The sequence below is a fragment of the Giraffa tippelskirchi genome, chromosome 7 (genome assembly GCF_054371585.1).
Source record: "Giraffa tippelskirchi isolate mGirTip1 chromosome 7, T2T-mGirTip1v1.2.pri, whole genome shotgun sequence".
Lineage (NCBI taxonomy): Eukaryota > Metazoa > Chordata > Mammalia > Artiodactyla > Giraffidae > Giraffa > Giraffa tippelskirchi.
The window spans coordinates 109,440,933-109,453,996 of NC_137281.1; the positions used below are offsets into that span (position 1 = coordinate 109,440,933).

The window sequence follows — 13,064 nt, forward strand, 5'->3', positions numbered from 1 at the left end:
AACTACTAGGATCCATGTTAAAAATAAATAAAGTAAAATAGATTAAATTAAATTTAAAAAAATACTAGGATCCACCACCCCACAGAGATTCCAAGGGGTTAGAGCTGGGATAGAGTTGAGGGATGTACATTCTAAAATGCTCCCAGGGATTCCAAAGGAGCCACTTTGAAGACCAGCACTTGGGAATTGCTTCATTATTTCATTTTGGAGTTAGCTCCCCACAACAACTCTATGAGGTGGACAGGGAAAGTAAATAATTACTTCCATCTTATAAGTGAGAGGACCAAGGATGCCTTCTCCATTTCCCCTCTGTGTAAATGTGGAGGGAAGGGTATGACCGGTTTACAAAAGTAATGAGTGAGTAATAAAGAATGAAGAGAATGCTGGACATTTGACAGAGTATTTGCATATTAAGCAGACCCCTCAAGAAAAGAGGAGGCTTGGTGGTGTCAGCCTGGACTGCCAACTCCTTAGAGAAAAGCCTCTGGGACCAAGTTTGAGGGAGATCTTGGAGGAAATGGAGTTAAGGAGTGCAAGAGGGCGTCTGGGAGCCCAGACCCACCTTGCTCATGGCTTCTGCGATGGCGTCAACCATACCTCCCACCAACCCCACTTCACTGGCAGCTTCATTCAGCGTCACCATGATGTCGTCCACGGCCTCTTTCATGAGCTGGGCGGCCTCCGTGATGGCATCGTGGGTGTGCTGTGCCTGAGAAGGAGGGGTTGGAGGAAGAAGATAATTGCAAGCTGTTTCCACAAGAGAAGACAATGGTGCTCAAGCTCTTAAGAATCACTTCACTTTTTAAAAAGATAACCTTAAAAAGCAGAATATAAAACTATACTCTCACTATGTAACACAAAAACGTGTTCTCTGTTTTTTCCTTTCCTTTTATTATATTTATATACATTTCTTTGCCAAATAAATAAAAACCAGAAGGACAAATAGCAACAAATCTCTTTTTGGAATCAAAATGGAAAAAACCCTTGCAATTTCGACCAGCGCCTTATGACTAATTTTATGTTACTATGTTTAGGGTGGTAGAAAAAGAATGCCACAGATTCCCTAATAAACAAGTTGACAGATTTATTAGAAAAAGAAAAATGATATAAATAAAAAATGTGTTCGCAACCAATGCACTTCTAGTCAAAGTTACCCCACACGCTAGAATTCCATTTCTATAAGCATGACTGGATTATGGAAATATAGGTACAGACAGGAGAGAGAAACCTGCAGAAGGCTACATGTGCTTTGAAAATGTGTCACAAATTACATTTACATGAGGTTGGAGGGATGAATGATGAAAGTTCTTCAGAGACAGGCACTCTGCAGGCAAAGCTGAAGTGCTCATGAGTTCCCCTAGACAGTCCTCAGAGAAGCTTTAACAACATGTATGCAGTCCAGAGCAGGCGCTGGCGAGTAAGTGAATGAAAGGATCAAAGAATGGTGGTGTCAGCCTCCTTAAAAAACACCTCAAATGATAGTAAGATGAAGGGGGAAAGAGCCAAGGTCCTGAGGTCAGAAAAACACTGGGGCTGAATTTTGTCTCCACTGCTAACTAGCTAAGTGGTCCAGGGTAAGGCTTCCCAAGCAAAATGGGAATGATTATAACCATGCTATGCAGTGAAATTCTAATGAGGTGATATGGTTGCAGGCATCTTATCATTTATAATAACAGCAGTCTAGTAGGGGACTGTGCCCTTACCCGGGAAATCTGACCTAATGCTGGGCATTTGGTGTCAGAACTGTATCGCACCAGGTACTGGATGCCCCCACACAGTGGCCACAGCTGCCCTGATGCTCCCCGGAAGAAGATGAACCCTTGAAAAGGACCAAGGAACTGCAACTTTACTTTGGTAGGTGAGAAAGTAAGGAAGCCAGTAAGAGATGGTAAATCATTACTCCTTTGCACGATTAAATAAAAGAGAAGAGTTCTGGGAAGAGGCTACATGAGCCATATGAACTGGCTCAGCCTGTGGAATTGAAAAGTCATGGGAACCAAGAAGAGTCCTTTCAAACCAACATCTGATGAGATGTGAAATGTATTAATTATGGATGGTTATTCTCAAAGTGGGGCTTCCCAGGTGGCTCAGTGGTAAAGAATCCACCTGCCAATACAGGTTCAAGATGTAGGTTCGATCCCTGGGTTGGGAAGATCCCCTGGAGGAGGGCATGGCAACCCACTCCAGTATTCTTGCCTGGAGAACCCCATGGACAGAGCATCCTGGTGGCTACAGTCCATGGGGTCACAAAGTTGAACACGACTTAGCGACTGAACAATAACAACAACATTCTCAAAGCAATGGTACTAGGACACAAATGTTAACTATTGACATTACTACTAAAATTACTTTAGAAGGTAATAATGACAAATAACCTTGAGGAACAAAGATTACTTTGTTCCTTTGACTCTTCCCCAGACCAGTGTCCACCTTCTCAGGCCCTCCATGGGGTTGGGCTCTGTACTCCTTGCAAGCAATTTGCTCTGCTTTCCTCTAGAAGGTGGCTTTAAGGTACTGAAAGAGACTCATTTTTATTTTTGGAGGTATTTTTATAAGCATAACCTTCACAGGCCATCGGTGCAAATTTCTCCTCTGGAGACTCATTTAGAAATAAATGGAGCCATCCTGGGACTTCCCTGATGGTCCAGTGGCTAAGATTTTGCACTCCTCATGCAGGGGGCCTGTGTTTGATCCCTGGTCAGGGACTAGATCCCACATACAGCACTAAGATCCTGTATGCAGCAACTAAAAGACCCCACATGCAGCAATAAGGTCCAACACAGTCAAATAAGTAAACAGAAAAAAGAAAGAAATGGAATCATTTGTTTTTAGGCTTCAAAAAAAGCATGGATGGCACAGCTGGGGACAGAGATGTGGTGTGTGTGAGGGCGGGGTGGCGCTCAGAACAGGACCTGGCCCTCCCTTGCCCCCAAGCCACAGACTGTGCTCACTGGGGCTGTGATGACATGCCCCAGCTCCTCTAACTGGACCAAGAAAACCCAACAACATTCCTAAGGATGCTGCCAAGATGCCAAGGGCTAGCGTGTACTCGTATACGCGAAAGCCAACCTGTGGACCCAATGTGACTTTTGTTCAGTTTTAAAGTCTTGGTTCATGTATCCTGGGCCGGGTATTTGAGCATTTTACAGACAATGCTTCATCTTAGGTGACAGACAGGGGGCCAGGAATAACAATAAACATCAAACCACAGAAGAGCGGCAATGCAAGGACAGCCGCTAACTTGCAAGGGACATTTCCAAGGGACCCTTCTGTGCAGAGCATTACGCTGAGCGCCATACACCTTCTGAAATTCCCACAGCACTCTGGAAGGTGGGGATTGGATGAGAGCCCTCCAACAGCTGCAATCTGGAAATGGGAGCTTAAGCACTTAGAGCATACAGGCCTGGTGGAGGACAATCACCACTGACCAGCTGGCCATTTGCTGAGCCTAGGCCAGCAGTCAAAAGGGAAATGAACCTATAGCTAGATCAGGTTAGGTTTACTAGCACTCCTGAAAAAATAAACTTTAATGGAGGGAATGTGCCATCTACAAGGGGGAGGTTTCAGCCTGTCCCTCTAAACAGGGTGCTTTTAAACAAAGTGAAACAACCAGGTACCATGTGGCAAAAGCAAGAGACCTCAGGATCAGGAGCTATCCATAAAATTGGCTGGGCACCCCCTCACCTAACATCCTGGCATCAGCCTGGCCCCAGCTCTCTCAGCCACTGCAGACTCCACACCTGACCATGAACTTGGTACCAGTTCCCCAGTTTTTTTCTCTGGAGCCTCACTCCTCGCCTCCCAGGGCCTAGTCTGCATGTGTCTTTCAACTCCAGGTAGCTGGCCACTGGATGAAATGCAGCCCTAGAACCTCACCCACTGCTGAAAACTAAGACATTTGGTTGATCTTTGTCTTTGGTTCCTAGGAACGTTTAACCCTTAAGTATTTCCCAAGTGATCACACAAGTGTCTGTTATTTATAGTGGCACAGTATGGATGTGAGAGTTGGACGGTGAAGAAAGCTGAGTGCCGAAGAATTGATGCTTTTGAACTGTGGTGTTGGAGAAGACTCTTGAGAGTCCCTTGGACTGCAAGGAGATCCAATCAATCCATCCTAAAAGAGATCAATCCTGGGTATTCATTGGAAGGACTGATGTTGAAGCTGAAACTCCAATACTTTGGCCACCTCATGGGAAGGGTTGACTCATTGGAAAAGACCCTGATGCTGGGTAGTATTGGGGGCGGGAGGAGAAGGGGATGACAGAGGATGAGATGGTTGGATGGCATCACCGACTCGATGGACATGGGTTTGGATAGACTCCGGGAGTTGGTGATGGACAGAGAGGCCTGGCGTGCTGCAACTCATGGGGTCGCAAAGAGTCGGACATGACTGAGAGACTGAACTGAACTGAGTAGCTTATGCCAACAAAGTTTCATGGGGCCATTAGGTAGATTCAGAATGGGGCTGGCTGGGACTTGAAGCAACACATATCACCCTGACCACTACCTCTGGGGAAATGAGGGGGAATGATGGAATCGTTGGTCATATGACTAAACTCAGTCCATCAAGGCCATATCGTGAAATCCCAATAAAAGCTCTGTGGACAGGAGACTGGTGGGTGATGCACAGCAGTAAGTGGGAAGGGTGACACATCCTGAGGATATGGGAGTTGCAAGTTTGAGACGATATGGGAGTTGCAAGTTTGAGACCCTCCCAGATCTCACCCTCTGGGTTTCTTCTTTTGGCTGGTTATATCCTTTATCATGGACTTCTCAGGTGGTGATTGTGGTAAAAAAAAAGCCCACCTGCCAATGCAGGAGACTTAAGAGATGTGGGCTCATTTCCTGGGTTGAGAAGCTCCTCCAGAAGAGGGCATGGCAACTCACTCCAGTACTCTTTGAAGGAAAGTTACATGGCTCAAAAAAGCCTTGCGTTGAAACTCCCCTCCAGGTCCTCCCCACCATTCTATGCAAAACAAAGAACTCTCTCACCCAAAGAAAAAAAAGGACATTAAGACTGATTACGCCCAGCTCCCAGCTGGTCCAGCCTCTGGCCGATCTCCAAAATTCCTTGCCCCAACCGTTTAAGAGATAACTACTGGGAACAACCTTGGAGAAGAACAGGCCCCCTTAAGACAGTAACTCTCCACACACATGCCTATACACACTTACTCTTTTCTTAGGTTAGTGCAGCAGCTCACTAATCTGACTGCTGCCCCTTCTCGCCTCATTAAAGGTGATCTGTTCCTGTAAAGTGCCGGTCTCGTTCTTTTCCTGAACCTCACTTTCTCTAACTCCCTTACGCTACACTCTTTCCTGGAGAATCCCATGGAAAGAGAAGCCTAGAGAGCTATACAATCCTGGGGTCACAAAGAGTCAGACATGACTGAAGTGATTTGGCTAGCAGATGCACGCATCTTTTATAATAAAAGTGTAAGTATAAGTAGAGTAATTTCCTGAGTTGTTTCAGCAAATTAACCAACCTAAGGGGGTGGTGAGAACCCCTGCCAGCTGGTCAGAGTAAGAGAGGTCTAGGGAGCATGGAGCTTAGGGCCAGTGTCTGAATCGAGGACAGTCTAGCAGGGGCCTGTGGTCTTACCTGGAGAATCTGATCTAATGCCAGGTAGTGGGAGAACCACACTACCCAGGTGCCATGCAGTGGCCGTGGCTGTCTTGATCCACCTTGGGGAGAAAGAAGCCTTCCAAAAGACCCAAAAAACTGCTTTGGTAGATGAGAAGGTAGTGAGAGATGGGAAATGATAACTCTTTTGAATGATTAAATGAAATAGAAGAACTCCAAGAAGAGGCTATGTGAGCCACAGGAACATGAAAATTGAAAAGCCATGGGAATCAAGAAGAGTCCTCCAAATACAACATCAAGTGCGATGCGAAATATGTGATCATGAATGGCTATCCTGCGGGAACTACGTCAGGATGCAAAGCTCTCTCCCTGATGGATGTGATGGAGGGGATTTGGTCATTTAGGCCAATGGCGGATTTCGTGGCACCGAGAAGGTAAAACTTAAAATGTGCAGACTGCTTTATTTCGATGGAAGCCTGAAAAATGACATCTATACATAACTCTCCAGAGAGAGAATCTCACACAAATATGATCTCATTGATAAAAAAAGTAAAATGTAAGGTGCGCGTTTCTGTAAATCTCACTTAGACTGAAGCGACTATGGGTGGCACAAAAATGTCAGCAACTATGCTTCTATATTAAAGCAAGTACACGTTTTGAGGGAGAAGAGAGCGGCTGGCCCAGTAATCTGGCTTCCCATAAAGGTATAGTAAGGGATCAGAAGCTAATTTGGGGAGTGGCAGAAGTAAATCACAAAACAGTTCTCTGAAACTCCTTGGAAAACATAAAGGACACTTTTCTCACAGCAAGCATCAAAACCTACAAAAACACATCCTTGCTCTTGGCTGTCCCAGAAATGAATCACCCAGAATTCTCTAGAAGGTCTGTTCTCCTTCACTCTACATATTAAAGTTTTACAGATCCTTAAAGGGTCAGTTCAGAGTCTTTGAAGCCTGCTTCAATTACCCATGCCTCACCCAGGACCGTTTTCTCTAACTCCAATGGCAAACCTCATCTTGATCACACCGCGGAGGCCAAACCCCACATGCAGGCTGCCTGAACACACCAGCTTCAGACAGGGAAAGACACAGCAGGCTCTCAATTAAGGCAGGCTTAGCCGACCAAGGACATCTGGAAAGGAGAGCCCGCAGGCTCAACAATGAGGCTCAACAATGAGGTCGTTATTTTAGAATCTGGAAGGGCTCCTTGTTATTGTTCCTCACAGAACAACACAGGAGAAAAATCAGACTTCACTCCTCTTTGGAAAGCAGTCTGAAGTCAAATTCCAAGGGAGCCTTACTTCTTTATTACAATGTTTCAACTACAAAGCCCAGTAAAGCAGGCGTGGACATCACAGGCGTTTGGAAAATAGGAGAAAAGGCTATGGGGGCAGACCTCAGCTTCAGTAGAGAGGAAAAAAACAACTAATAATGAGAACTGCCCAGTGATGGACAGTGGGGGATATTTGTTGGAATGTTACAGGCAGAAGTTAGAAGGTCCCTTCAAGGAGGATGGGGGGGAGTGCGGGGAGGACTGCTGGGGGCCAGAGCTCTGGAGATAGAGGAGGAGTGTAGAAGGGGCTCAGTGGGATGGGGGTGAGGTCACACACCAAATGCCTTGTACCCATGTGATTCATTAACACCAGGCTCTGGGCCTGACTCTTTTTAATTTTTTTTCTTGCTAGATCAAAGCCACTGAAAACCATTCAACCACATTTTAACCACATTTCCTCTGCAAACAAGGACTATGACACCTAACACATACATACATACATACATCACCTAACACACAGCAAGTAACACCTAGTGAATATTTGCCCAAAGAATAGCAATCCGCTTAATCCAAGGGGATTAAGTCCCTGCACTTGGCCTCTTAGGAAAGGGGCTACAAGCCAAGGTGCAGCATCTTAGGCTCCCTGTGACAGGCCTGGCAGGGTCAGCAGACAGCACAGGTGACTGCTGTTGGTGAGAGGATCCACATTAAGTCACTCATCACACTCATCTTAGTTCAACACCTGGTGCTTTAGGCCTTTCACTGAAAACTACCCCTCGCTGGTCTCCAGCCACCACCTCCGATCAAAAGATGTCATTATCAAGCTTACTGTGATGACTACAAATGCTCAACCATGAGTTTCCTTGGCAAAAAAACAAGACTTCCACAAGGACCTCAGAACCCGCAGTCCCAGCAGATGTGCTAATATTGTAAACATGCAGAAGCATCCTAATTTGAGTTATTCTGCTGAAAATGAAACTCCCTCAGGTTAGGAGTGGAGATGTGGCATTAAACAGCCCTGGAGAAAAGACCACCCAGAACTGGGTCTGGAAGGCGAGTCCTGCCTCCTCCAGTTCAGGGAGGGAGCAAAGGGGGTGGGCCTGACTCTGGGACACCTATCACTAACCCATCACAGCCAAGAGGGCATTCTTGTTCTTGCTTTGCCCAGCACTTCAGCAACTAGACTTATTTTGCCCGAAGACTCAAAACAACTTGAGGGCCGAGGCTGGCTCTCAAAATTTTTAGCATCCCCAGAATTAGTCTCTTAAGAGTTGCCAGATGCATGAGGGAAAAACTGAACATAGAGGATGCAAGTCAAAACATTTTCCATGCTGTTTCCAGAATGGAGTTTCTAGACTATTGATGGGTTGTTATCATCCCACGCTGCTCACAGTAAAGCCCCAGCTCCTCCATGTGGGGAGGAAGCCGGTCACAGTACAGCCCAGACTCCCCTCCCATCCCATTGTCCCTACACTCTCCATGTCCCATACACACCAGCATGCACATATGTGCTCAGCTGGGTCTGACTCTTTGTGACCCCGTGAACTGTATCCTGCCAGGCTCCTCTTGTCCATGGGATTGTCTAGGCAAGAATGTTGGAATGAGTTGCCATTTCCTTCTCCAGGGGATCTTCCAGACTCAGGGATCGAACCCCCGAGTCTCTTTGTGTCTCCTGAATTGGCAGGTGAATTCTTTCCCACTGTGCCACTGGGGAAGTGCAGGCCAAGTGCTAAAAAGATCACAATCCTTCTATAACCCTATCTATATCTCTGCAGATGCTGTTTCCTCTTCCTACCGTGGCCCTAGCTACCCTGTCCCAGGTAATTTCCTTTTGTTGAGTCTCATCAGCCCTCCTCCCTGTCTCTCTCCTTGACCCTCCCAGCCCTGGTCCAGGCTGAGTCCGCCTGTGTTTCCATGGGGCGCAGGCTCAGCCTTGTCCCTACATGCACCTCATCAGACATCTCAGACAACTTAGAGAAGTCAGCTTCCACATGTGTACAATGGGAACCACCTATGTCGCAGAGTTTTTATAAAGATTAAACAGGATGAGGGCATAAGATGTGGTTAATGACATAGAGTCAGCACTCAATAACTATTAGCTCTGAGAACACTATTTGCGATTCTGACTCAGTCTAGAGTTTTCTCTGCTATACCGCTTGACTCATTTGAAGATCTTAGAGATACAACAAAACACACTAAGAAATACATATGGATCCCTGGAGCTTGTAGGTCAGTATCCTACAGAAATCTTTCCAGTAGTGCTCCCTCAAGTCAGTCTGCTTAGAAGAAGACATTCAGATCAGATGACTTAGTGGAGGAACCTGTTAGAACAAAATACAAGTGGAGTGGGAAGTCTCCACACCCTCTCCAGGTTCCAGAAACCTGAGGAAACTTAAGGTTCATGCTGGATTTACAAGTAAAACAATCACCTTGACAAAATCATTCCCAAGAGAAAAGAACATGCTGCCACCATCTTTGGCCACTTAAAGTACCTGAGTGACACATCAGGCTGAAGAAATGTTCCCCTTGCAAACTACTGTCCCCAAGGCAACAGCATCTTATGCCACAGGTGACCAGGCACCATGTTACTCTTTGAACTTAACTACCAGGAACGGAAATGACACAACAGAAGTTTGCTTTGTGTAAGCTGCGTGTCAACATCAAGCAGGTGCCCGGCTGGTAGGGTTTTTATTCCTGTAATAACCACACAGTATATTTTTCTTTCCCAAGGACTCTTGCCTACACATGCCTGAGCTCTAGAGCCTGTGAGCCTCAACTACTGACCCACACAGTGTAGTTACTGAAGCCCATGAGCCTAGAGTCTGTGCTCTGCAACAAGAGAGGCCACTACAATGAAAAGCCCACACATGACAACAAAGAGTAGCCCCCGCTCCTCAAAAGTAGAGAAAGCCCATGCGCAGCAAGAATACCCAACACAGTCAAAAATTAATAATAAAATAACAATAATAAAATGGTTAATTAAAAAAAAAATGCCACAACCCAAAACGTGGAGGTGCCTTCCCTGGAGGGACATAATACAGAGGGAGTTCTGATGGCTTCTCAGTGTCCTAAGTGAGTCCCTAGCATCCTGAGTTGTACCTTGGGGTTTCCTCCACCTTCCTTGGCTGCATACAGCATCTGTAGGGCAGACTCTGCGAGCGTCTTGGTCTGGTCCAGCACCGTCATCTGCTGCTGATGGTCTAGAATCTTGGAGGCGACACCCACTGCAGCTAAGATCAAGGGCTCAAAGTAGCTCGCCAGCTGTGTCACCTTTTAAGACAAAAAAATAAAAAACCACATACATGAGTCTCCTTTAGGGGTCCCACAGGTGAGGAGGGAGCTTTCAGGGTGGCTCAGTGGTAAAGAACCTGTCTGCCAAATCAGGAGCTGTGGGTTTTATACCTGGGTTGGGAAGATCTCCTGGAGAAGGAAATGGCAACCCACTTCAGTATACTTGCCTGGAAAATGCCATGAACAAAAGAGCCTGGTGGGCTGCAGTCCATGGGGTTGCAAAGAGTCAGCCAGGACTGAGCACAGCACTACCACTGGTGGGGAGGGGACTGGGGCAGAGATGGAAAGAGTTGTAGGGAGAGGCAGATCTGCTGGACTCCGCTTTTGTTTTTCTCTACTGTACATCCAGTGTTATGAACTACAGTCACCATGTTGCATTTATTAGATCTTCAGATCTTATTCCTTGTTCAGCTTCAATTTTGAGAGTACTTATAATGAATGAACTCTTCCTTAGATTTTTATTCCTCTGGGAAGTTCTCTATCTCTGATCATAGCAGAAGTGCTAAGAAATCCGTCCTGGGATCCAGAGTTAGGTGTGAGAATTTTATAAATCTTTTAAAATTTTATAAATCTTTTAAAATTTTACAAAAAGTTTTAATTTCATGAATAGAAGAGCTTTTGAAAGAACCAAAGGTGAACAACTTATAGACTCAAAGGGAAGGGGGCTAGGAGAGGGGCAGGGGAGCAGGGAGATGAGAAAAGCAGCCTTAGAGTAAAGGCACCCTCAAAGGAGTTTTAGAAAGTCAACCCACTGCCCCCTACCCACAAGTATTTTGACCAAACCATGGATTTGGGAAAAAAATGATTTCCCATCAGTCAAAATGTTCTGTTTAGGATGAACCTAACCTGGGATAGATCACGGCATCTGGTCCCATCATTTCATGGCAAATAAAAGGGGGAAAAGTGGAAGCAGTGGCAGATTTTATTTTCTTGGGCTCCAAAAATCACTGTAGATGGTGACTGCAGCCATGAAATTAAAAAGACACTTGCTCCTTGGAAGGAAAGCTATGACAAACCTAGACAGCGTATTAAAAAGCAGAGATATCACTTTGCTGACAAAGGTCCATATAGTCAAAGCTATAGTTTTTCCAGTAGTCATATATGGATGTGAGAGTTGGACCATAAAGAAAGCCGAACACCGAAGAATTGATGCTTTTGAACTGTGGTGTTGGAGAAGACTCTTGAGAGTCCTTTGCAAGGAAATCAAACCAGTCAATCCTAAAGGAAATCAACCCTGCATATTCATTGGAAGGACTGTTGCTGAGGCTGAAGTTCCCATACTTTGGCCACCTGATGTGAAGAGCCGACTTGCTGGAAAAGACCCTGATGCTGGGAAGATTGAGGGCAGGAGGAGAAGGGGGCAGCAGAGGATGATATGGTTAGATAGCATCACCAACTCAATGGATATGAATTTGAGCAAACTTCAGGAGATAGTGGAGGAGAGGAGCCTGGCATGCTGCAATCTAGGGGGTCACAGAGTAGGACATGACTTACTGGTTGAACAACAACTATGTTGGAGAACAAAAAAAGTCCATCAAGACAGTTAAGCACTGCTACAGCAGAGATCTGTCTCTAGTTGGTAACACTAATAGATGGCACACACAGTCATCTGTTAGTATCTGCAGGGGGTTCCAAGATCCCCATGAATACCAAAAATCTGAGGATGCTCACATCTCTTATATGAAATGCTGTAGTCCAGTTGGCCCTCTACATTTGTGGTTTCAGCATCCATGGATACACGGGGCTGACTGTACATGCTCACCAAAGCTTACCATCTACCTAGCATCTGTAATATCAGATGTTAACATTTTGCTGTACTTGCTTCAAATGCCATCATCTATTCCCACTCGGATAAAACACAATGACACTGATCACACTTTTCTGTTCACCTCCTCATTTTGCATGGTAATTACTAAGTACTACATTATTCCCATCAGGCAAGTGTAAGTTCAGACCTTTAGCTCCCTTAAAGATTCTTCCCGTCTTGTGAAGGAAGAATGAGGGTGATGGGGATACAGGCAGCAAGACAGCTTCACATGGACAGTGACAATCACTGGGTCAGCAACTAAGCAGGGGGTGGTGGTGGTGGGGCTGTGGCAAGGTGAGGGTCCAAAATATGAACGTTCATTACACTAATACTGTGAGACTTCCTTGGTGGTCTAGTGGTTAAGACTCTACCTTCCCAATGCAGGGGGCCTGGGTTCAATCCCTGAGTGGGGAACTAAGATCCCACATGCTACAACTAAACCTATGCGCTGCAACCAGAGAAGCCTACACAGCGCCAAGAAGAGTCTGTGAGTCACAATGAAGACCCAGCACAGCCAAAATAAATGAGCAAATAAAGTAAAATTGTGTGTGTATATATATATAAAGCTAATAGTGAGATAAGACTATCAGCAAAAAACACTTCTACTTTTCTATCCCCAATTACAGTTATCTTACACATAGGTTTCAAAGCACTTGAGCAGGGCTGCTGCTGGCCCTTATGGTGCTTTGTGTGAATTTTAAAGGGGCTCCCGATCCTCTGGGTGGACATAATTGATGCCAAGGCACGTGACTTGGCTGGATTTTGGCCCCCAGGCTCCCTGCTTCAGGCAAAGACCTCTGTGTCAGGCCCAGTCTGCACGATCCAGGGCACAGTCCTGTATATTTGTATTGGATTTCATCTCCACTTCCCCAGGAAGGGCACTGGTGTCACCACCAAGAGCAGTGATGGGCCATCAGGAGTCAGGGCTCAGGATGGGTCCTGTCAGTACTAAAGGAGTCAAAATATTTAACGCGCTAGAATCCAACATGTTTTCTAGATTAGTTTTACTCAGATAGGAAAGAATCTGCCTGCAGTGTAGGAGACCCAGTTTCGATCCCTGGGTCGGGAAGATCCCCTGTAGAAGGGATAGGCTACCCACTCCAGTATTCTTGC

The 13,064-nt window shown here is 45.8% G+C and overlaps 1 protein-coding gene across 14 annotated transcripts in view; it reads right to left on the reverse strand.

The window, feature by feature from the left end:
- The window catches only part of TLN2 (talin 2), a 493,069-nt gene that overhangs the window by 67,553 nt on the left and 412,452 nt on the right, over nt 1–13,064 (reverse strand). For all 14 annotated transcript variants that reach the window (XM_081507557.1, XM_081507550.1, XM_081507555.1 and 11 more), the window contains 2 exons: nt 9,953–10,123; nt 563–709 (listed from right to left, as the gene is read on the reverse strand). In XM_081507557.1, coding sequence (XP_081363683.1) covers nt 563–709; nt 9,953–10,123 — 318 coding nt within the window. The remainder of the gene's footprint in view (nt 1–562; nt 710–9,952; nt 10,124–13,064) is intronic.